Source organism: Siniperca chuatsi, linkage group LG10, assembly GCF_020085105.1.
Source record: "Siniperca chuatsi isolate FFG_IHB_CAS linkage group LG10, ASM2008510v1, whole genome shotgun sequence".
In the NCBI taxonomy this organism is placed as follows: domain Eukaryota; kingdom Metazoa; phylum Chordata; class Actinopteri; order Centrarchiformes; family Sinipercidae; genus Siniperca; species Siniperca chuatsi.
The window spans coordinates 5,326,390-5,352,288 of NC_058051.1; the positions used below are offsets into that span (position 1 = coordinate 5,326,390).

A 25,899-nucleotide genomic window follows, 5' to 3' on the forward strand; every position below is an offset into this window, starting at 1 on the left:
ACATTAAATTTGGGAGGCAGGTGCTTTTGTCCAAAGCAAAAGGAATATTGTTTGGTTGAAAGTTCCAATGATCACTGATCAGTGAGCTCTGGATTATCTAGAGTAACAAGGACATGATTTCTGGAAAAAATAAATGCTGTTGAATATTTTAAATGTCTTTGCGCACTGCAAAGGAATTCATTCCAGGAAGCGGAAATCTCAAAATCTGGATAAATAAAATCAAAACTATCTGCCTGGTCAGATACCACAAGAAGTGACAGAAAATGTTTTTGTAATTTGGCTAAACTCACCTGTGAATTGGCTAAAACATGCAAACCCACCAGTGCAGTGTGGTCCTTTAATACCCCCAGGACCACACTATTAAATCGCACTGTAACTTGATAAGAGTATATGAACGTATTTAAAAACAAAACACACACTATAGGTTACATAAAAAAAAAATACTTTATTAATACAGGTAAACATGACTTTGCATTGTTGGTCAAGTTGGGTGTAGCTCAGACATGCACAGCATTGTTTGGCTTGGGTGACTGACAGTGTCCAATAGAGGGGCAAGTAGATGCTAGCTCAGGCCGATGACTGTGTGATCTGTGGGGAAAAGGGTTTGATTGAGGGGCGGCCATGATGGGGATTCAGACAGAAGAATGTTGAGACGTTTATACTGTTTCTTGGACTGACGCTTCCCACGCAGCGTTCGAAGACAGTTCAGGATACCCAAGTCTATTAGCACCTGGGGAAAAAAACAGCAACTGCACAGTTAACAAGGCCTTTTAGGAATATACCACGTTTAAAAAGATTGTCCTTTTGGAGTGTTTATCTAGTAATGTTGAAAACAGACAACAGGCCATTTTCAGAGCAGACATTTTGACTTATAGCAGGAAAAACACAGGTGTTAACGAATAACATTAACGATGGCTCTGTTCTCTTCCCCAAAGCCGTGACAGTGAGCCAGCATGCACAATACCAGGCCTCTGAAACCAAAGTAGCTAAATGGAATTCAGCCATCAATCATTTAATTACATTTACTAATAATTTTATTTTGCTTTTCCGAATGTGATATGTCAAAACGTGAAATAGGCCTATGAAATCACCCATGTGCTCCTAGTAATAAAGTAAGCAGATAGCGTTCTATATGAGGATTCTGCTGGGAGAAGTAATCCCCCACTAACACATAACGGTACAGAATCAGAGATGGCTGTGAACAAGTGAAGTAAGCAATAACAACAAATGCTTCAGCAGTAAGAGGAGGTAGGGGAAGCAGTGTTGGCATTGGCAAAACTCCCTTTTGATGTACTTGCTATTGCTACGGTCGACATACAGCTATTAAAGCCCAAAGCCTTTATGAGGTCAAGCTTTTGAGGGATGCGCCGCCCACTTGTATATGTACTGTATATAAATAAGGCATGAGCAGGCTTGAGTAGTAATGTTAAGGCAAAATGATGATTGTTTTGAATACACTGAGCATGCAGGAGTGGTTGGAGAAGATACTATAGGCATTTTTATACTCCACTGATGTTTATAGTAACTCGAGATGACCGGAGCCACTTTCTTCTTCATGAAGGAGAATATTACAAACTTTTTATAGCTATCTTTCCAGCCTCTTCAAAGATAGATTTTGGTTGGAGTATGACTTCAATGTTAAGCATTATGGAGAATCAGTCATATCCAGACTGTCATGAGTCTGGTTGTTGTTGGAGTTAATGATTGAGCCAGCTATTTTTCCATGTAAATATAGATTAACAATTGTCCTTAGAGGGAATATTAAAGTTTCATATCATCACTCACCTCTACAAGAAAACAAATGAGTAAGTTGAGAGCAGCCACAGCAACAAGCAGCATTTTGAAATTCATATCAGAGATGTCATATAGTTGAAGAAAATGGCAAACAAAGGCCCCAGGATACACCGCCAGCCAAGTCATCAGGGCAAAGAGTACGAACAGTAGACAGAGGAAAATCACTAGAAAGATAAGAAGTAAAAAAAATCATTTCTGAGTTCAGGTTCCTAAATCTTTAATAAGTTTCACTTGTAATATTATATTCAATAAATCTGACAATGATGCAGCATGGGTCTGAATGCATCACCCTTCCAACCCCAAATCATCATCCTTGGATATTTCTGCTGACTCACCATTGTGGTACAGAGGTTTCTTGTGAGGGTAGCCCTTGGTGACCACCACAGCCATGATGATGTACTGGAAACCTGACATGGTAAACACAGTGGTGTTCTCCATGTTGGGCAGATTGGCTGTTCCATACACTGTGGAATTGAGTGGAATGTACCTAAAAAAAAAAAAAAAAAAAATACAGGGGATGAAGTTTTACAGTGTATTAAAGTGCATCAAGCGTAGATGCAGATGCCGGTCCTTTTCTAAATCTGAGATATTGGATTTTGTTTAGTGAATATAGAAACAAATATAAAACATTTATTTCCGATATTCTGATGGGAAATAAAAGCTCTACTGCAGCTGTGTGTCTTTTTACTGACCAGTCCTGTGAGGTGGTGATGAAGAGCGCAGCCAGCTGGCCCAGGGTGATCATGCAGATGTGGATGAAGAGGCTGCCCAGGACAGGCAGTGCCAGCAGACTGGCTGGGGGTCTGCGGGGGTGCAGCTCCTCACTGGGGCCTCCTTTCCCCATCATGATGGCCAGCAGAGTCACCACAAAAATGTCACAGAACAGGAACTCCAGGTCAGCCATGCTCGTCTTCACCTGGACACACATCAAGACGTCACATGTTTCATAGTAAGTTATTTAAGAATAAAGGTGAGGGAAGAAACCGAAGTCATGAGAGCACAATTGATGCAGCATTTACTTAGGAAATGATTTATTCAGGATAAAGTTGCAAACCTGTACTGAATGTGATTTAGGCCGTAATCACGCACAGAATTTTTAGAATGAGCCAGCTGAAATGCTCCTCTGCCAGGGCTTTGGTACAAATTTTGTTCAAGGGTTTGAATGGGTCACATCTTATGGGGCCCTAAAGTGTTCAATGTTAAATAAATAAGAATATTTTATTATTACATATAAATAAATTGCATAAAATATCTAAACAATAAATAACAATTTGTGACATTATTTAAGCAATTTGAGATGCGTGCGTACGCAGGAGGTAGAAAGCTAACAAGAATGACAGAGAGCTGAAGAGATCGACATGCAAAGCTGTTTTTGTGCCTTAGGTTGCACAAACACACAGCAGTCATGGGTGGATAATGTTCATTATCCCAAGAAGGAAACTTCCCACTTAGCTCAAAGTGCAGCTAAGCAATCTGGTCAGAGCTTTTATGAAGGGAGTGGATGGCTTTGCACTGATACTGCAGGAAAAAAAAACACACTTTTAAAAAGGTAAATTACTTTGTTACAGCGTGTTTAAGACTGTTTAATGACGAGTTGGTGATCAGTCTGGCGTGCATTTAGAGTTTCAGTGTGCAACTTGTCGACAGCTGATAGAGGTGCAAACAGATGGATGAAAAATACATCACAGTGTTAAGCTTACATTTTTTTCAGAGAAAACAAACAAACAGGTGTGCCAAGTCTCCATTTTCACGATCCTGTTTAGCTAATAAACAATACTAATTAAATCCTGTATTGACATAGTTTCTTATCAGTAAAGCTTTGCCTAAATACATTGCAGTCATCTGTCTCTCTGGCTAGCCAGTGCCAACAGGTGTCTATCAGAGTGTGGCATGTGGCAATTTTACTGGTTTCCAGCAAGTTGCTTTATTTCTAAATAATGAAAATGTCTATAATTAAGCTTCTGTGACATTGTGGTGACCTCTTTTCTACACCTCCCTCTACACCTTGATTTATTTATTTGATAATGTCTTTATTTATTTAATATTGAACACTTTAGGGTTCCATAACATCTGGCCTAAAAACTGACTGGGCAGAAATACAAATGAATGGCAGCAATATGTTGAAGCGGATCCACCAAGGATGGAACACAGAAAGATGGCTACTTTGAAAGTGAAGGTGTGATGAGCTCCACTGCTACTCACTGTGTAGAGGATGAGGACGGAGCACAACTGAATGAGACTGTACAGGGCCATGTATCTAAAGAGACTGAAGGAGGTGACCAGAGAACATCGACCCTCTCTGAACAGACAAGGAGGGAAAATGCGTTATTATTTCTTCCACTGCAGATACTGTGCCACAAACATTACTGGTTTGGTTGGTTTTCAAAGATGTCATCCATATTTACCCTGCTTTTCTAACTTCAACACCTCCTCACCTGATAAGCAATGGCACACAGCTGATGTTTTCAGTCTTGGAAGTGAAGGGTGAAGCAACTGAAGCCTCGGCTTCAGACAGGGAAACCCCGACATCAGCAGCTCTTAGGGCCCCACAGTCATTGGCCCCGTCCCCACACATTCCCACCCGGTAGCTGTTGTGGAATTGAACAGTATTGGTATCAGCTTACAAAATATTGATTTAACCACATGTAGCAACCACCACAGCTGAGTGTTGAAGCCAAGTGGATGTGTCCTAAGCTGCAGTTCCTCTAATGGCCACTAGATGCCTTTTAAAAAAAAAAACAACTACTGAAACAGCTAGGAAAACACTCCAGAAATATAATTTTTTCCCCTCACTACTACATGCAGAAGGTTTCTTTTTGTTGTCTCTGTAAACACAACACTGATATTTATGGTGCCAAATGTATTTTTACACTACAGACTTAACTTTATACCAGATATGTTCACTTTCTACATGTGTTGGTGTATTTAAATGGCAGTAGTGTATTTGTTTGGGTATATTTTTAGCCAGTTTTTTTTTTTTTAAACTTATGACACCTCTCTCTCTCTCTCTATCAATCAATCAATCCATATCTCAAGTGAGGATATGATTTCCCCTGACCAGTAGGTGATTTGAGGGGGGGATGCCACCCCCCTTGTTAACCTGCTCAAAAGGTGCTCTGTGCTTTGTCTCGTAGTGGCGCTTCACATTGCCGCTTTTAATAATCGCCAGTCTCGGTCCATATGAGACATACTGGTTTTGAACTGCCTGTCTCCAGTCTGTCCATTCTGGAGTAAAAGCTCTGTTTCCGCTGTCTACTTTTCTCTTTTAGGAGCACACCATGTGAAATTATTTCTCTGTGTCCCTGTGTGTGTGTGTGTGCCTCACTGACTGCTGAACAACTGAATGCTCATCGGAATGCACAGATCTGATTGGCTGAGTAGCATCACGTGAGGATTTACAACTCATGCAATTGGTCTGCGAGTTTCCTGCTAGAAAAGCTGCGCCAGTTAAAATAGAAACGCTCTGTCAAAATTTTATATTTTATAATTCTCAACAATTTATTAATGTTCTCTACAGCAGACTGTGTTTTTTGCCCCTGCCCCTGATACTCAATTCTCTGTTCCTCTCAGTATATTCCTACTTTGTTTTATTTTCTTTCTGTTCTTCCTGTGTGTTTCCCATCCTTCCCTTTTTTGTCTGAACTTACTTCAGTTTCTGCAGCTCCTTCACCAGCTGGGTTTTCTGGTCAGGAGTCATGCGAGCAAATACTGTGGCTCGCAACAAAACCTGCAATAACAGTATGTCAAGAAAAGAGAAAAAGAGCCCTGAGGAGAATTGATCACATCTTGATTTGACTGACCTACAATCCTACAATCATCACCTTAGTTATTCAAATGAAAATGGTGCTTGAAATATGGTCAGTCAGTCTGATGCCTCTGTTTGAACCTAAATATATTTTAATTTAATAATGGTCCCTGTCACTACTCCTCTAGTTGTTGTATGCATGTGTCATTGGTCCATTATCAGAATATTCCTGCTGGGATTACATAGAATACATTACCTTTGGCAGATACTCAGGGAAATGGTCACAGAGGGCAGCAAAGGACTTTCCATTAATAGCCAAGTGAGAGCCAAAACCACTCTGGTACAGGCACTGAGAGGACAAAAGAAAAGCATCAGTGACAGCAACCAAAATTCATCCTGCCAGTTTAGAAATGTAGGCCATGATTGTGCTCATTTTGCCTATTATGTGTGCTATTGTGATAACTACTTAATCATTAAATATGCATGACACAACCAGTTAGGAAAATCTTGCATGTATCAATGTTTGAAAAAGAGTTTGAATTAGCCTCTTGTAACACAGCTCGGGTTGTATGAGAGATAATAAAGACTACAACAAACATTTAGGTTCAATTTCCAATCAAACCAAATCACTGTTGTCTTTCAAGTCCCAGAACATGGCTGCTTGGGAAAAGATTCCTACTCAGTCTGGTGACATATGATGAAGGTCATTCCCTTTAAAATGTATTACAGAGTAGCATACAGTGCATTAGGAAAGTATTCACAGCGCTTCACTTTTCCCACATTTTGTTATGTTACAGCCTTATTCCAAAATGGATTCAATTCATTGTAATTATCAATGAATTCACTGTAATTATGGCTACAATCAAAACTGCCACAGACTGACTAATGTTTTTGTTGTGGTAAGAAATCCTCATACAACAGAACCATGATTCTCCTCTTCCCAGATATTTAAAATATATTTTGCCAATAAAGTACACCCAAGACTTAAACAGACTGAGGAGCAGCGTACTGCAGTATTGTGTCTGAGCAGGACCAACCCGAGTGATGACCTCTACGGAGCTTTGAGCAGCAGTGGCCCCTCCGTCTTCCAGGCTGAACTTCAGGGTGGGCATGGACTGGGCAGTGTGGGGGGTTGCATTGACAAATATCACCTTCTCATCAGACCCCATCATCCCACAGCTTTTTGCTACACTGACTGCTGTTAAAATGTTGTCCCCTATGTGAAGAAGGACAAAAGATTCGACATGACACTGATGGCATTAAGTTCATGCCTGCAACTTAATGCCTTAATAAAAAAGGGGGAAGTGCACAGTGTAATTCAGTTGTGGTTAATACAAATCCAAAAAAATATCTTACCAGTGACCATAACGCTGCGAAGATGTGCCAGTCTCAGGATGTTAATAACCGTAGCACTTTCTGGCTTCACCAGGTTCTTCATCATCAGCAAGCCCAAGAACTGCATGTCTTTCTCTACCTCCCCTCTGTGGAAAGATACACAGCTGCATCAACGCTCACTGTTGTAGCTTGTTTGTAGCATCCATTTCAGTATGACTGGACTTACTACACATTTCAGGTGTAGGAAAAAAAAGGAGTCTATGAAGGAGCTTTGGAGCCACAAAGAAGCCAGAAATACAGGGTACCCAAGTCTCTTCTTTGATATTTCCTTGCTCCTCACTCCTCACTTGAACCTGAAGTCGTTTTATTTAATTTCATTGAACTTGTAACCATGTGACTACCACTGTCGGATCAGGAGTACTATACCAAATTAATCACACCTGTGGGTACGACGTCACTCGCTGCACATTATATGTATGAGGCACATCCACCCACTCTCCCTCCTTCTATCCTCCTGGTCAGTAACAGCTAATACCAGTTTATTCCCTGTTTTTTTGCCTTGCTGATTCCTCACGGTTGTGGTTGCCAATTATTGGGCTGCCTTTCACTTGGCACTCCCTTGGCGTGCCGTGAGTTTGTCCGTTTTGTTTGCAGGTGAGCGATTGTGCTCGTTGGGTGCAGGACATAATCACATACTGACTTGGTAAGTGGGTATGTTGTGAGCGTTTTTCTACAACATCATCATAATAACAATAATAAATCATAATAACAACAATAAAGTTTAATAACTTCATTTGTATAGCACTTTTCTAAAAACAATGTTTACAAAGTGCATTACATACAGTAAAACCAAAAACAGTAGCAATACAGAATAAAGGTAATATATGAGGTAAACAGATACAGCTAAAAATACACCAACAAATAGAGATACTATTAAGAACAGATCAAAAACTATACATACAAGTTCACATACTAGCCAGTTTATATAAATGTGTTTTTAGAAGGTATTTAAAAGATTAAGCCGATTTTGCTAGCCTAATTTCCTCAACCTCAGGCAGCCCCCAATAGAGAAAGTTTTAGTTTTGAGTCTGGACTGTGGAACAGCCAAAAGGGCCTTGCCCGAAGGCTGCGTTCCAGCTCAGAGAGACAGTTTCTGAGGGTATTGAAGCAATTGGGATCATTATGTCTTAAGGGTAAATATAATTGTGTGTCGTCAGCATAGCTATGAAAAGAAACATTGTGCTTTCGAATTATTTGACCTAGTCGAAGCATGTAGAGGGAGAAGAGGATGGGGCCAAGGATTTAGCCCTGTGGTACCCCGCAGGTGATGTCTGCTATGGATGACGATGACTTGCCGATAGTGACAGAGAAAGTCTTATTTGCTAAATACGAGTCGAGCCAGCTCAGTGCTAGGCCTGAGATACCTACCCACTGTTCGAGGCGCTCAATTAAAATAGCATGATCTATGATATCAAAAGTTGAACACAGGTCTAAAAGGAGTACGACTGAGCATTCTCCTGCATCTGCTGTGAGGAGGAGGTCGTTTGCTACTTTGACAAGGACTGTTTCTGTGCTGTGTAATGCTCTAAAACTGGAATTCAGACTGGAATTCTTCAAAAATATTATGATTCAGATAAGATAATAATTGGGTGAAAATTATTTTTTCTACAATTTTTGACAAAAAAGGCAGTTTAGAAATGGTCTAAAATTAGTAAGTTTGGATGCATCAAGGCTGGGCTTTTTAAGAAGAGGCTGTACTACTACATACTTAAAACTAGATGGAAAAATCCCTGTGGCCAGAGAACTGTTGACAATAGACAGAAGGCTAGGACCTACTGTGTCAAAGACGTCTTTGAGAAATTTTGCTGGACCAACATCAGAGAAGCAAGTAGAAGACCTCATATGAAACAATATCCTTTAAAAACAATAAAGTTGGTTGAAAACTATTTAAAACAGCTGAATTTCCCAGCATAACAGATGAGTTCATGTCATTTGGAGAAATCTGGCCCTTATCGACTGCATGTGTGTTTCTCTTATTTTCACACTAGATTATTTATTTTTTCCCTGCCATGACAGCAGTATGGCATCTAAGCAGGGGAGTGATGAGAGGGGAAGTGGCCTGGAGAACGGTATGCCACCTGGCCAGGGTCTGGTTCCCCCAAGTTCAGGGGCTCCGGCTCGGGGGAAGAAGCTCAGTAAGAAGCGAAAGTGGGCTGAGCAGAACCAGGTCTGGGATCCAAGGGTGGACCTCATGCAAAGTAATTTGGAGGATATGTGTAAGACAATCAAATGCATGGCTGCAAATCAGCACCGCCTTTTGGATCTGCCAAGCCAGGCTTCTCCATGTATGCCTCCGCATCCTGATGCTGTGTCCCTTGCTGCCTCTGGTAATCTGGGTAAGACCGGCTCCTCTGGGCAGGTGATTATTTATGATGAGGAAGATTGGCGCTGACTCCCAGGTGGGTAGGGACTGCCCTGAGCCCTGTGATTTTTCTGTTGAGGCCCCGCTCTCACGGGCGGTAGCGGATGCCAAGTTTCCTCCCTCGTCTTCTCCACCAAACGCCTCTGCACTGGACTCTAGGAGCCAGAGGAAGGCCCCTCTGCCAGTGTACCATGACTTTGTCAAACATCTGTAAAGGTCTTGGGCTCAACCTAGGGGGGCTACTGCACAGGCGGTTCCTCAGATTTGCTTTTCAGGGCAGGGCCTTCGAGTACAACGTCCTCCCTTTTGGGTCTATCCTTGTCACCGCAAATGTTTACAAAATGCATTGATGCTGCACTTATTCCTCTGCAGCGGAAGGGCATTCGGGTGTTCAACTATCTGGAGGCCTGCTGGTGTGCGCTCCATCAGAGAGCCTGGCACGGAGCCAGACAGAAGCTGTGTTGGCACATATGGCTGTTTTCGGGTTGCATCTGAATGCTGTAAAGAGCCGCCTGGCCCCAGCCAGGTCAGTCAAGTATTTAGGAGTTATTCTGGATTCAGTCAACCATGAAGGCATGCCTGACCCAGAAAAGTTCTTTCTTGAGTTTTTCTTTTGGTTTCCTTTTTTGTTTACATTCCTTTGAGCAGCATAGGCTCATGCTCCAGGAGGTTTTGCTTTTCTTTTTACAATTAGCCTGGAGAGACTTATTTTGTTCACATACCTTTCAGTTGCTGACAATAAAAATGCTTGAACTCAATTGATTGTGTTCTGTTGTTGTGATGTGGTTGAATCCCTCTCTGTGCGGTCTTTGACCTGCAGGTGGTGCCAATTCACTCTCCTCATGATTGATCTAGTATACTGTTGTCACATGGTTACAGATTCACTGAAATGAAATAAAACAAATGTTTACCTATGTAAACACAGTTTTATGAATGAAAGTGACACTGTAACCATTCATTGTCAATCAACGGTGAAGGTTGACCCTGTTTTGTTTTTCCTTCCAGTCGGTAGAAAGAGGGAGAATGGGTGGATGCGTGTCATACATAAAATGTGCAGTGGGTGACATCGCACCCACAGGTGTGATAAATTTGGTATAATGCTCCTGATCAGAAGGGGATAGTCACATGGTTACAGGTTTACTTTCATTTACAAAACCGTGTTTACATACATAAACAGTCATCCTGGACCACCATCTTGCAGACCTTCCCGAAGCTCTTATATCTGCTCCAAGGAGCAACAAGGGATCTCTGAGGAGCCATGAGCAAGGAGACATGAGAGCAGACTTCATGGAAGTCTTTTACTGGTCGACATGCCCCCTTATTGGATATCAGTTATTGATTGGACACTGCAGCTGATCGGACTGATCTTATACATCACAGTATCACTGGAGTTTTATTCTGGCGTGAAGACAGATAACAGATCAAACTCTCCCATGTTTTATATTTTATTTGTTTTCTGATTCACCATCTAGTTAAAAATCTGTGTTAATTGTAGGTCTGGACAACACAAGGATCTGGTTGTCTCTATTTAAATCTGTGTTTCCTTTGTTCAGTGTCGGATCGTCATTGTACCCATGTGTCAAGCGTTCCAGCCAGTTCCTAATGTTTTCTCTGTGTTGTGTGGACTTTTACTTTGTATTCTTGGACCTTGCCTGTTTCTCTGAATTTTGCCTGCTCCCTGTTGGACTCGTTTGCATCGTTTGAACTGCTTCTCTGTTCTGACCACTGCCTGCCCGGTAATCTGTGTAAGCCTTGTTATTTTTTCATAAAATAACTTTGAACTGCACCTGTGCTGCCTTTGTGTCTGCGTTTGGGTCCAACCCCTCGTTTCCCCTGAGTTCCCTGCTTGGCAACACAACAATCTGTTATTTCCCCCATTAACTTTTATTATTGATTCAATTAAAGTCAGAGAGATTAGAAGAGTCTGTCAGCAAGAAACACTTTTTACATCATTTATCATGATTTCCATTCAGCCACATGTGAAGCTGATCCTTCCTGCGCCTCGGGTTTGATATGAGTTACATAATTTCAGTTTTGCCTGAAACATTTAGCCTATTAAATAATTTCTGATTTTCAAAAGACACCATAATCATATTCTGGGTTATTCAATAATGAATTCACAATCAGAATATCAATAAATACAGATGCAAATAACGAATAAATATAAACTCATTCTGACAGTAATTATTCATGTGCCTCTGAGCAGGATACAGTATAAATACAGTCAAAATGCTGGTTGTTATTCATGTGTTTGTTAATCAGGTAACAGGCCACAGAGAGAAAACACTGCTGCTCTGGCAGTGATAACTGTGCCTTTATTAGTATTAGCACAGTGCACGTGTGCAGACACAAACTCAATCAAAAGTCTCTACGGCTGTTACAGCCGACTGACAGCTGATCCAGCTGTGATCAGCTGCCGCTTCATGTGGCGCTTCAGAGGAAAGGATGTTTTATTTCTCTAAAAACATATTTCCCTGTTTCTTCTCTCCTCACATGGCAAGGAAAAGACAAGTGAGGGAAACATGGATGCAATTAAGAGACAGGGTTCTCACCGTTCAATGGTCCTAAAGTCAGTATTCCCTTCTAATGGTTTATAAGCGAGTGCAAGAACCCTGAGGCCTTCACTGGAGAAGTTGTGCAGTTTGCTGGAGAATTGCGCCGGCACTGTAAACACAAAACATCCCATTTAGTATAAACGTAATGTAAAAGATGTAGACAATGCAAAATTCACTTGTCTATCTACATTTGGTTAATATTCGTTGACAATAATTGAATAATTGGAATCTTCATTCTAAATCAAAAACGTACTGCAGTTATATATTTACACTTTAAAAGTAATATTATTATTATTTGTATTATCAATATTAAGTTACTGACTAGTTTCTGCTCGGCAGAGGCTAGCCACCATCTCTGGGGAGCCTTTGATGAAAGCGAGAGCTGAGCGTCCCCCGCGGGCTACAGTCACCACACTCATTCTTTGCAGGGCCGAGGAGAAGGGAAACCTCTGAACAATGGCCACCGCCTCGCTTGTGGACTGACAGCAAAATGAAAGAGAAGAATAACAGTTATGCATAACTGAGATTACGTTTAACTGCTGATGTACACACTTCTACATCTACCACAAAAAAAATGTTAATATACTACTAGGATTAAGAAATGGACAGATCAATACCTTTACAACAGTGTTACAGTGGTTAAGGGGATTTGACATTAATAACAAATAAGCCCTACTGATCAGTCTATATTAGAGTGATGGTAGGGACACTCACAGTTCCTTGAGCTTGGAACCGTTGAGTAGGAGGTCTCATAACAGTCAAAACTCTGTGGCCTCCAAACTCTGCATCCAGCGCCTTTCCATCTCCCTCTGGCTCCTGGAGGGTCTGTAAAATTAGATACAATGTAAAGTTCACAGTAAGATTAAATGTTGTGAGTGGGAGAATGGACCGCCTGAGGCATGCAAAAACAAGCTGGTTCTTGCAATGTCCCTGAACTGTGAGCAAGAAGGAAACTTTAAAACCATTATTATTTTTCTAAATAACTATTTGCGATATCTGTTCACACTGATAGGTGATCATGGCCAAAATGGAAATTGTGTTTTACAATTTTTTTGTGCATCACTGATTAGAGTATGTGAGATTGCAAATACCAACAGAATATTTCAAATAAACTGAAGTTTATGAACTATAAACTAAAGTCCACCCCAAAGGGAGTTACCCTCGCCCACATAAAAAACACTGCTCCTGAACTGCCTGAAAACAGCTCAATTGTAGTCCAGCCTTTACTTCTGTAACATATCTATGTCACTATGTAACAAGGTCATAATGCACGAATTGAGCAGTTTCCACAAGTACACCTATGAATGAATTTTAATGAAATTAAAATAAAGTTAGATACCTTCCAGGCAGTCAAGGGACATAAAGTTGTTACTGTGATGTAACTGTTACAAATTACTAACTTTGTTTTGGATTACACTACTTTGCTCATCAGGACCCGGCCTACTCTGCTTCTGATTGGCTAGTAGTCCTTACGTAGGTACTACGCATGTGCAATTCCCAACAAAGATCGAATAGAAGTGAGATGCCTAACTCGGTAGCTAAAACAGAGCATTCAAGACACAGGGTGAAAAGAGGTGCTGCAGAAATGTGCAGTATGAGGATGAAAAAAAAGGAGGATGTTTTCTGAAAATTAAACCATGTCAACCTATTTTGGTACAACCCTAAAATAAAATTATGAACCTGAAAATGAGCATATGACCACTTGAAGCAAAGTTCTTAAATGGCTTCTTGTGTTTGGCTTTTTTTCCATAAATAACAAAAAGGGTTTGTAAGGTAGTAAGGTATCAAAAACGTATTGTTTTAGTACCAGTAACAAAACTTAGGTGTTGTATCTACTATTACTGAAAAACAATTCAAACAATAAACAGTCCTAGTCAAGTACCTCTTGAAGTAAATAAAATAAGCTTTATAGTGTCATACCCAACCAGTGGACTCGACCATCTTGAGCTCCAGAGGGTCTCCAAGGGGCTGACCTCGCAACAGCGTCACAGTGTGAGAGCAGGCCAGGCCTGAGAGCATGGGCCCTGGGGGAAGGAGTCTGGGCTCTGGGACCAGCTCTGAGAAACCGGCAGGTCCCCCCTCCATCACTCCCCACACATCCAGACCCTCCTCCGTAAGAGTTCCTGTCTGGAGAAACAAAAGTACTCTGATGAAAGGTAACTTCAGCATTTCAAGTGGCCACGACTGTGCTCCACATGCACAGTAAACTTCAGTTAATGGATCCCTCTCACCTTGTCAAAGCAGAAGAGTGAGACCTTGCCACAGATGTTGATGCGTGGTGGACTGATGCAGAAGACACCCTGCTTTTTCAGCCTGTGCTGGGCGTAGATAGTGCCAGTGGTGATGGCAGCAGGCAGGGCGGGAGGCACTGCGATGGTCACAATATCCAGGCTCCTAATCACCAACTCCAGCCAGGTCGCCTAGACACACATCCAGACACAAGTCAGTGATATCACTTGATTTATTGTTGGCATGTCAAATAAAGACAGGTCAGGCCTTACATTGTAGCCTGCACTTACATTGGATCTGAAGAGGACCACAAAGCTGTAAATGGTGCCAATAAAAGCTGAAGCAAGAAAGACAATATTGGAAAAAGTTTATTCATGTTCAATTGTTGGTTGAATTATTGGTCAAAAAGGCTTGAAATACATAATCTGAGTAACTCAGCTGTAGATAAAGATAGCATTAGCTTCTTCATACACTCGTTAAACAAAATTAGCCAGGACGCTGTTACACCTCTTACCAACAAAACCCAGGATGAGCAGGAACTTGGCAGAATCTTGGTAGAAGCGAAAGTTGGTTGGCTGAGGATACAAAATGGAGCTGACCAGGTTACCTTTGGCTGTGAAAAACCCTGGGGATGACATATAAACAGGAGAACTGGCTTTACTTGAAGAGCAAACATGAGCTCTCAAAGTTACCGTGTGGAGTTTCCTTGTAAACAAACAAAGTTATGTTTATATTCAGTGTTTCTTCCCAAAATTCATTGTGTGTACCCTTGAGGTCTAAAAAAAAAAAAAAACACATGTTGAATGCAATTCCTTCCTCAAATCATTTGCAAAGCAGTCTTTTTCTCCCTGCCTTTTGTTAGCGCATTACCGCCACCTCTCGATCATTTGAATAATATGAAACCATTGGCAGGAGTGTGTGTCGCATGACCCACTAGCACATGCATGAGTCCTGATGCACGTATATGGTACAAATGAAACGGGGACCCACTCATCAAAAAACAGCTTCATCGCATTAGTAGTGGTCAAAAACTCCACAGGGTATCTATAACTTGCACAGTGATCACCAAAGAATATCTGGGTTAAAGGTGCTCTTTGGAGTTTTATTATAAACAAACAAAAGTTCTGATTACATTCAGTGTTACCAAAATGCATTGTGTGTATGCTTGTCTAACAAATGTGAAGAATGCATTTTCTTTCTCATAAAAACATTTGCAAAGCTGATTTTTCTTAAGTTTGAAATATGAATCGTTTACATTCATGCTCAGGAGACAAACAAATGGGCACCCGCTCATAGAAAAGCTGCTCCATAGAACTACTAGTGGTCAAAATCTCTACAGGTTACCTTTAACTGTTAACTAACATCTCACTAAAATGTTACCGACTCAGATCATCAGTTTCTCTACTCACCAGTGCTTGTGACCACAGCAACAGCACCGCTGCCTCCCGGCCCTCCCCCTTTGGCCTGAATGAGCTGGGTACCACAGAAGAGTGTGTGTCTGCGCTCAGTCTCTGAGCTGTACGTCCCCTCACCAGCCGGCAGTGGGGTTTTCAGCACTGGGACACTTTCACCTGGACACAGGAATGATGAGCACAGGTTAATACACTGACTCCTAAGTGGAAGATTTAAAACAAGCTGGAGGCATAAAGAATTCGCATCACATACTTAATGACTTAATGACTCATACTAAATGTCTAAAGGAACTCATGTACACACACACACAAACGCACCCCTGTACATTTTCTTTTCAGGAACTGAAAAAATATATTACTGAGGTTACTGAGCGAGGAAGGGGGTTTCATGGGCCCAGTGGTCATGGCATTTCATCAACACAAAGAGGAGCAAATAATTGTACAGCTGAAGTTGACAAATCTCTCCAGTTACGCTCCGCCCGGTGGTGATGTTTATCACCTGTGAGCATGCTTTCGTTGACCAGACACTCCCCAGCCAGCAGGGCAGCATCACAGGGCAGCAGCAGACCTTCCTGAGGGATGATTAGACAGTCGCCGGGGACAAGCTCAACCGAGCTCACACACTCCTCCACTGAGAAAACACACAACGAGGAATGAATGTCCTTGTAGAGAGTTCCGGGGTTTAATGCAGAATGACTGGCAGAATGACTGATAGTCTGGCTTTACTTGGCCAAATAAAACAAAATTACTTCCTGGTTTACTGCTTACTTTTACTCACATTTCTCACATTAACAAGAGAGTTGGAAGAGACTTGTATACATTGACCTTCAGGCACAAAAGCTACAAATTTCGTTCAAAATTTGTAATTTTTAAAGCACATTTTTCTTAAAATAAACTTTTTTTCCCCCTGAAAACTACCAAAACGAAATCTTATTTCTTAACATGTGGTCATCTTCTTTGCCACATGTTAACAATTGTTTTCCCTCATGACCACAATTTGCCATCCCACTTCTCTACATATACTATTACTGTATGTTTCGCCTCACAAATGCCGTGGTAGTAAGTTGAGTTGAGAATGAATGCTTTTTTCACCATTTTTCCACACACAAAGTTGCCCTGTTTATTGTAAACAAAGTTTCTGTTTACATTCAGTGTTGCTCACCAAACCACATTGTGTGTATTCTTGAAGCCTAACAAACATGTTAAATGTTTTTAAAAATTTCTTTGAATTTTTTAAATCCTGCATTATTTACATCCATGTTTACTAGACCGCTGACTTATTCTTCCCTGCCCTTTTTTGTAAAAAAAACAAAAAAACGAACAACAAAGGCCTCAAACAAAACGGTAACCCACTTGACAAACATTGGTCCATAGCTCTACTAGTGGTCACTATTGGTTCAGCCCATTTGAATGGTAACCATGTAGAAGTGGCAACTCCAGTGCCCCTACGGAGGACAAAGAGTGGGGTATAAAATCCCAGAGATAACTCTACAACTGATTGCCTAAATGTCTACTTAAGACTTTGGCTGCTTTTGATTTTCAGTCCTGAGAAAAGGGGAATTGAAACATTGGTGGTTTAATAGATGCACCTATTTATGAAGAATACATGACAGCTATTATTGTCTGTCATCTCAAACAGCACCTGGGTACAGTATCAGTTAGCAAATTCAAACCATCTTTTACTGCTTCAGACCCGCTTCAAATGATGGTTATTTGACACTACATAAAACCATGGCTATGAATCAAAACCATAAACCTCTTCACCAACCCCTCAACTCATCAGGAAACCAAGGTGGTCTCACTCTGCCTTCTGCCTTATTCCTCTAGCAGACTAAAACTCTTTCTGTGCCAAGTCTTTCAGTCTTAATTGTTTTTAATACATCTGCCACTGTTACACCTTCAGATGAAGCACATTACTGCAGGACTCATGTTAATACCAAGTGAACAAAATGACCCTAAATATAAATCGAATAACAAATCCACAAACATCATTTTCTGAAACTACAAGAAATTCACATTGGAGGAAGAATACATTTGCAAAAACTCACCTCCTGAGCTTCTCCGTACTGTGACATTTGTGACCAACTGGGCCATGTTGCGAAGTGTGATGCTTTGCTGTGGAGTAAAGTCAAATAAGGTTTACATAATAATATTTACATCCATATCCAGACCTTAATACATAACCAATTATAATCAGATTAAGTATCCCACTACAGGCTCACCTTGCGGATCTCATAAAGTGAGATACTGATGGAAACAATGGAGATAATGAATATACATATGGCATAAATAATATACTGATCAATCATCCACAGGGTGATGCTCAACAATTGGAACACATAGAATGGGTTGAGGACCTAAAGCAGCAGATAAGGAGAGAGACAAAAGGAAGGAGTGGGTACAATTGATACTTCACCTGGATTTTGAATAAAATATCACTTCAAAACATTCCAGACCATCACAAAAAAGTCCATCTGAGGCAGTATAAAAGACTGATTTTCCATCTCACCTCCTCAAACAGCAGTTTCATGCAAGGCTTCACAGGCACATCAATAAGGTTGGGCCCAAACATGTGTCTCCTGAAAGAATTCATGTCATGAATTATTCAGCCCTCTGAGATTAAAGAATCCATTTATTTCTCCATTCATGCATCCCTTCCTACCTCAAGTTCTGCTCCAGGTGACTCAGGCCCTTTTGGAAGCCATACAGGTCCTTGCAGGTCCAGTCCTCATTGAGGACACTACAGACAAAGACAGAAGGTTTCAACAATTATGGTTAATAAAAAAGGTTAAAGGGAATAGCTGACTTTCTATCCATATATTGAAAACATAGCAGCACAAAGTCACACTGCCTAAAAACAGTTTTAATCCATATATAGAGGATGAACCTAGCAGCTGCAGTACTCAGGTTTTCCTGTTTCAGTACCTAACACGACAGAAAACTCCTTTCCTGTCCAGCCAGATGTAGCGCAGTCCTTCAAACAGGTAGTAGCGCAACAGCGTTTTCTGTAACACAATTATGATGATTTTCAGTCTGGGAAAGGAGGTCACTTATTATTCTGCCAAAATTTCCAACCCTTCACTTCTTCCTTACCTCCTTCTTGTACAGCTGAACTGTATCTCTCCATTCAGTGTCCTCCAGCTCTCCCAACAACTCCAAACTGAAAGGGACAAACCAAGTGAGAAGAGCTCACATATGTGCATAGTGTTGAAAGGCTAAAGGTGATGCCGTCAGAGGATAGAGACATGTAGCTGACCTGCCCTCCTCCATCTCCTCTGTAGAGACCTCCACCACATGCTGCTGGCCACAACTGTCCTGAAGGAAAAATGACACAAATACATCTGTGATTGCTGAAAACTAGGCACTTGACCAATCAAGATGTGAAGCATCAAATGCAGTGAATCAGAGCATAACACAAATTACTGCCATAGACAATACAAAACAGACAAAACATTCATGCTGGGCGATCAGAATGTCATAAGACAGAACCAACAAATATAAAGCAATCAAAGAAAATCAAAGAATAAATATGCTTAGTTCACCCACACCAACTTTGGAGGTGGATGTTTGCATATATGGCTACTGTGTAAACAGGAATACAGTTCCACCCAGTAAGTGCATGCGAATCAAACAGATGGTAGGCAGCTTTGGTAATAAATTCTGGTGAAGCAAGATGAAGTATTTACTACAACTTGAGTGATGTGGATTTTTGAAGGCCAATATTTTAAACTAAAGCTGGTAATTGCTAAGATTTTGTGCCAATGAATGTATTTGTCAAAAATTACAAGTATACAGTGTTTTCTGCTGAATTTATTTCTTGCCAGTGTGGAAAAGACTCTGTAACAGCATTTCAGACACTAAAACTCATGAACTTCTTTCAAGGTTAGAGCAGTACGTTAAATGAAGAAATCATTTACACATAACTGAACTTCAAATTAATTTACCGACTGGACTAAGAAACTAACATTTCAGTGCAGGTTTTATAATAGCTATGATAATAGCTATGCCCAATCTAATATTTTAGACCAGGCCAGATTCAGCAATTATGAGTGTAAACCCAGTCCTGTAAGTGTCTTAAAGAACATAAAAGGATAATGTGGGACAAAGTGACATGCGGGTCAGTTGCAATTTTTGCAATGTCAAGAGAAATCCAGTTTCAGTAATAATGCCAGGTGTCAAGTAGGTTTTAAAACGGAGTAGGAATTAATTTATTTTCTCACTTTTATTAGCAGAATATCTGCCAAAGCCAGGGGGCAGGAGCAGCAGCGGGCAAGGACAGCAAGCCGCGGACGCCAGTGAAACACAATCAGGAGGAGACCCAAGGACAGCACGGCAGCCAGACGACACACCCACACCTGCCAGCGCACCCACTTATACCCCTGAACATCCTGGTGGGGCAAAGGAGTCAGACGATCCATTCAGATTCAAACAGAGGTTTCTATCCATACAGCTGGTTAGCTTGTCAGCACCCACATTACATGATAAAAAGTCACAGTCAAAAGCCAGATTGTGACAGCGGCTTGTTTTGCTTTCGACAGTGATACCTGAACCAAATGTGACAGAAAATATTAAAAACCACTGATTCTATACTATGTCTGTAAATATAGCAAGGGTAGAGAGACCTACGCACCAATTCTACATCTACAGCTGACAGGTGTCAATGTACGTTTTCACACCACATCAAGCAAGTGAAGCACACCACTACCGCTTCAGCATGTCCGTCTGTCAACAAAGACTCTGCAACTTATATTAACTTATATTTCTTATATTTGTTGTATTTTCCCCAGTTTTTACTCTTTGCTTTTCTTGTCTATATCTAACTCTTTGTTGCAAACATCATTTGCCAAACTTGTGGCCATTGTCGTTTTAGCGGAAAACACTGTGGAGGTTCTTACCATATGTGATTTAGGGCTGAGCAGGGGGTCTTGTTGGCTGGTTGAGGGGAGTCCACTCTGTGGCTCCATCACACTACCTACATAATAGACAAAGACAATAATTCCATGAACTGAGCAGGACTATACACACCCTAAAAGTCAATATTAACCAAACACACACTTCGCCGCTCTAGTTGAGTCGATGTTTTTGCAAATTGCAAAAACCTTTTTAGTGGCATAATTTAAATCATATATTTTGTTTGAACTCAGTGGTGAAAGATAAACACATGGCAGGTTTTTATCTGTGCAATGTGGTCTAAACTGGCCTGAGTTGAGCTCATGCTTCATGACCCAGTTATGAGACTCCCCTTAAACTTTACAGCATACATTTATAGTCTGGGTCAGTGTGGTTAAAAAAAACAAAAAACTACTGTGTTTTTGGATGTTCAATTCAATGAATCCCTCTGCAAAAAGCTGCAGATTAATTCTAGAGGAAAAAAAGAGGATACAATTAAAAATATGTGACATAGTGGGAGATTCAAGAGTTACCATAAACTGTAATGCTCACTAAACACACACACCTGAGTACGACGGAAACACTTTTAGCTCCTATAGAAACATTCATTTTTAAGGTCTACAGAGGAGGGTAAAATATCCCATAAAGTATTATACGATTGCTATAAACTCATAGTTAAGTCCATATATTAGTAGTATACAATAACCAAGGAGATTAAAAAAATACCATAAAGTGCAGTAAAGTAATTTGTTTGTTAACCGGATGCTTGCTTCCGCTTCCAAAGATCTGGAAAATATCGGAACAGAACCAACTTCCTTCACATTAAAACGCATTAGAGGAAGAAACTGAGCTTACCGTCAAGTCGACCCCGTAAGTCTGAAATAAATATGTTCCCGAAATGATAAAGATAGCCTGGAGAGTGAGATAATCTCAGTGCTGCTGCATTTCACCTTCCCCCTTTTTACCTGCGTGCGTTGCCTCGAGCGTCTGATACCGGACTGCTATAACTTGTTTAACCGGTTTAAAAAGCAAATCTGGGAAACGAGTAAACCAAGAATTAATATCTTGTTAACAAAGGAATGCGGAAAAATGCAGAAAGAAAGACGATCGAACGCGTCTATTACACGCTGTTGCCACGACCGTGGACGCTACAGGACACATAAACACAAAGACGAACGGTGCTGGTATAGTCTCTACATGTGTGTTGTCAGTTTAATATTATTAATTCGTGGTTTGTTCATAAATATGACGAAACCAACAACCTCATAGGAAAGACAGACGGCTCAACATTGTCGCATAGTTCGATACAGGAAGCTAAACTTCTCTTCGTCAATAAATATTTGATAGTTTTACTCTTCTTTGGCACCAACATAGTCTTATCAAAGCCACAAAACAGCATCATTTAGGCCAAACAATTTAGTTTAACATCAAGTTATCATTAAGGTAACAGCTTCCTCATGATAAGAGGGTATGTTTGTTGTGAAGGACACCAGAACATATGTTAATATGTATTAATTTCCTGTAGCTGTAACTACTTGTTGCTCTCCTGTGGACATTGATCTACATACACAGCACAACATACACACTGCTCAAGAAACCAAAGAACTGACTCATCTGTGCTTTCACTCATTCAGCAGGATTGTAGTATAATGTCATGTGAAAGTTTGTCAAGGCGAATGTGACCAAGTTATTTTGCCAAATCACATGCTTGCTTTGTTCTAACTAGGCCAATCTCTACTAAAAGTAGCCTAAAAAAGTAGCAGCTCTGCAATCAATCCCCACTGGCATTTGAGTTTAAAGTCATTCATCATTACTGTGTGTCAGACTATTTGGAATTACCTGTTTAAAGTCATATCTATTTGACAATAAAGCTGCACCGTAGCAGCCATTATTTCCTTAATGTCTAAAGTGGTATTTAATTCCACCTGGTTTCAAGTAACAAATTCATTCACATGCCTTACCTAAATAGACTGTCTCAACACACACACAGGAATTCGAGGCATCTGAAAGTCATCATTTAAATTACCCTTGTCCCAGGGATCAATCAATAACTCTGTTCAAAGGGCCACCTACATCTGGAGGACAGGAGGACTTCCAACAAGGCCACAGTGGATATAGTGGATATTATATCCTACAAATATGACTTTATAAATCCTACTCTGTCCAATGAGCTGTGGATTATCCTACGAGAGACCTGGCTTTCGGTTTCATCTTTAACCAGACCATTACACAGGGCAAACTTTCTGCAATGTCAAAAAAGGGAAATGATATGCACAATTGACTAGACAGACACAGGACAGTCATCTGAGCTGATGATGCAAAAAAAACAACTCTAAACCTCAAATAGCACAACACCAGCTTCATCTGGCTATGCTAATGCCAACAACCTACTCGATTGTTTGGTGGGCCAGCACGACACCTACAATACCTGGCTCTGTTAAAGGGACAGTTCACCCCAAAATCAAAAACACATATTTTTCCTCTTACCTGTAGTGCTATTTATCCATCTAGATTGTTTTGGTTCGAGTTGCTGAGTTTTGGAGATGTTGGCCGTAGAGATGTCTGCATTTTTTGGATATAATGGGACTATATGGCACTTGGCTTGTGGTGCTCAAAGTGCCAAAAAAATAAATTTGAAAAACTCAACAGCAATGTCTCTTTCCAGAAATCATGACCCGGTTACTCAAGATAAGCCGACTTTTGAAAAATTTTGAGATAGTAGGTTTTTCCGAAGTACAATATCTCGGCTCTCCTTTGCTTTTTTTAGCTGTTCGATTTGCTGCTCCACCGTTCTTTATCCATGTTTGTTAGTTAGCAGCTAACTATCTATCAGAATGGATAATATACACACACACACACACACACACATATATATATATATATATATATATATATATATATATATATATATATATATATATGCACTAACAGAAATAATACCAAAACCCAGGCCTATATGTTAAAGTGCCAGTTGAATTTCAACAAGGTCCACTATAGTCCATGCAAATATGAAAAAAGGACAAGGAAATATTCTGATTCACACATGGAAGACACAGAGAGAGAGAGAGAGTTCAAAAGGACCCCTTTGCAAAATTTAGCCCCCCTTCCCAACAAGCCTGACATGGTTGGTACCAATGGATGCCTTAGGTCATCTAGTTTCATATGATACCAGTATCTTTACTACTAGCTTTTACACCGGCCTTGCCGCTATCCAAATTCCCACGGCCACCTGACTCATCGTCGTCATTCTTATTTGCAAAAAAAGTAACTTTCCATTAATTGGTTCGTATTTCAACAAATACACTCAATTTATTTGATTTGATAAACAAACAAAAACAAAGACAGGATGAGGCCACAGTTGGTGGGGTTTTGGAGTGGATAATTCGTGCCCAGTGAATCATTTGTGCTTGGGTCTAATCGATATTTCGATATTAATAATGGGTCACATGACTATGTATAATGTGAAAGGGGACGCTCGTGGTGATGAACCAAAAGAGAATTATCACCCAACTCTGCAGTTCCCCTCAGCTCTACGGAGCGTTTTAGTGTCTTTCAGCTCATTGTTTTGGTTTTACAACCACTCACCAGTGTCATTTCCAGCAGCAACGGCAGCTGTTTTCAGCGAAAAGCTTTAATATACCCCACTGTACGCTGCCTGCCCAGCACCAAACTACAGACAAATATATCAACTAGCTGGTGAACATTGTGAAGTATTTCAATCAATTATTGCAGGTTTAAAGACGTAACATAAACAACCATTTTTGATATGCATTCAATTTGTTTTTTAAACAATTGTGACCAAGATATGTCATTTTACAGTAAAAAAATTAACTTGCCAGTTCTCTCTGGAGACCTGTTGACCATTTCTTCACTTCAATTTCTTGTTATTTAATCGGCCTAGTGTACATACGCCAATACTGATATCTGCTATAAGCTAATAAAGGCAGATTTATCAGTTGGGCTCCAATTGATTTTGCACTTTACACAAATGTATTCACTTACTAACAACACACATGGCAGTAGTGCTTAGTAGCAGTGGTAGCAGCAGCAGTTACTGCAGTAGTGCTTGTATTAGCACCTGTATTAGTAGTAGTCCAGTAGTGAAGTATGTGGATTATCTGTTCTAGACGAAGAGGGACAGTGTTTCTGAAAAGCTTTTCTGAATTTAAATGCCACTCTTCACTGCTGTGAGGACCACAAATTAAATTCCTTCCACCTCCATTGTAATGGGGAGGAAGCAGAGATGAATATCTTACTGTCAGCTATGCAAATAAAACTAAAACATCTGCTTGGCTTGATACCATTAGAGGTAGAGGTGTTTTTCTTGTTTCGTAATTTATGTGAAACAACCCTTTAAACTCCACCATCAGTATAGGCACGTTTGTATTTAAAGAACAGTTCTGATGTAGCTTACATAATGATAGGACATAACAGGAAATGTAATGCATTTTATTTGCTTAATGAGTTTGTTTTACCGAACAACGGTAAGAGAAATTGGTAAATTTGTAGGCGAGCTGCCAGCAAATTACTCTGTCAGTTGTTGCCATTTTAAAACCTACAGTCAGTCAACATTTGTAAGCACTAAGCCGTTTTAAGCACGCAAGCTACCGCCTTCAGCTGGTATTTGCTAACGGTTAACGATAGCAAACACATCTGTATAGCTTGACTGTCTGCTCTCACGAGGGAAAGGTAAACATTATTTAATAGTATTCAAACATCCTTACCACGCCTGTCCTTCTTCTGGTCACGATGACAGCCTCCACATTACTTTATTTCACACCATCGTAACATAAATGACAGGTTGTCTTCTCACCAGACATTGAAGGTTCTTCAAAACAGTTAGCTATCCCAGCTACAAACTATACCTTCCTACGGAACGTCACATGGTCCAAAATAGTCACAAGCGTGCCCACGTGCAGAAATAGCGTAACGCTAATGCCAGTTGGTGTTGTTTGCTGTGGAAGCGTATTGCTGACAAGAAACTGCTCATCCCATCCATATCTATAATTACATTTTGTATAAGTTTGATTAAAAATGTCTTTCTAAGATTTCTATTGATTCTTTGTCTGTTTTTTCTTTTAATGCTTTTGCCAATTACATTCTACAAATTTCCATTACGACTGGTTTTAATTTACAGAAAACCACACATATTACATTATATTATATCAGGGTATCCTTTGTAAAGTGCCAATAAGTTTCAACTTATGGCTTTAAAGCATTTAATGCTTTATAGCTCCATTTTAAGCCATTTAGAAGAACAACTATTGGATTGCCAGTTTGTGAATCCCTTTGGCTGGTGTTTACCCTCCTTATGCATTGCACTGGCTTTTTTAAAAGAGATACATTCTTTACGTATTACATATTATAACTGTAATATTAACCTGGTTACTGTAGAGCCCCTGTTTATATGCAGCTGGTCAGTAATTTCCACCCTTAGTACTTCTATTCCTGTGTGCACTGACGTGATAGTGAGCTGCTGTAACAAAAGTTTCCCCTCGGGGATCAATAAAGTATTTC

At 40.4% G+C, this 25,899-nt stretch overlaps 1 protein-coding gene across 10 annotated transcripts; it reads right to left on the reverse strand.

Moving 5' to 3' along the window:
• Positions 1–425: 425 nt before the first annotated feature.
• atp13a2 (ATPase cation transporting 13A2) lies at positions 426–25,292 on the reverse strand. Of its 10 annotated transcripts, none has more exons than XM_044210574.1 (29): positions 25,107–25,285; positions 20,388–20,464; positions 19,713–19,880; positions 18,749–18,807; positions 18,586–18,652; positions 18,418–18,497; positions 18,155–18,232; positions 18,002–18,071; positions 17,715–17,849; positions 17,541–17,607; positions 15,992–16,123; positions 15,490–15,651; positions 14,595–14,705; positions 14,371–14,417; positions 14,083–14,271; positions 13,772–13,978; positions 12,566–12,676; positions 12,174–12,330; positions 11,849–11,960; positions 6,896–7,020; positions 6,577–6,755; positions 5,796–5,888; positions 5,442–5,521; positions 4,230–4,382; positions 3,997–4,093; positions 2,487–2,710; positions 2,130–2,281; positions 1,786–1,958; positions 426–730 (listed from the first exon to the last, which is right to left on the reverse strand). In XM_044210574.1, exons 2-29 carry the CDS (start codon positions 20,454–20,456, stop codon positions 563–565), a joined length of 3,465 nt encoding a protein of 1,154 aa, XP_044066509.1. In that variant the 5' UTR covers positions 20,457–20,464; positions 25,107–25,285; the 3' UTR covers positions 426–562. The 10 variants fall into 10 exon arrangements, with proteins under 10 accessions (XP_044066509.1, XP_044066511.1, XP_044066510.1 ...); XM_044210576.1 differs by lacking the exon at positions 25,107–25,285 and adding an exon at positions 21,348–21,520; XM_044210575.1 differs by lacking the exon at positions 25,107–25,285 and adding an exon at positions 21,238–21,520.
• Between the last annotated feature and the right edge of the window lie 607 nt (positions 25,293–25,899).

Coding starts and splice junctions, on each gene's coding strand:
- atp13a2 (XM_044210574.1), bottom strand. CDS start 20,456: ATGGAGCCACAGAGTGGACTCCCCTCAACCAGCCAACAAGACCCCCTG. Junction 17,608..17,714: donor CACTTTATGAGATCCGCAAG/GTGAGCCTGTAG, acceptor TTTACTCCACAG/CAAAGCATCACACTTCGCAA. Junction 6,756..6,895: donor TCGCAGCGTTATGGTCACTG/GTAAGATATTTT, acceptor TTCTTCACATAG/GGGACAACATTTTAACAGCA.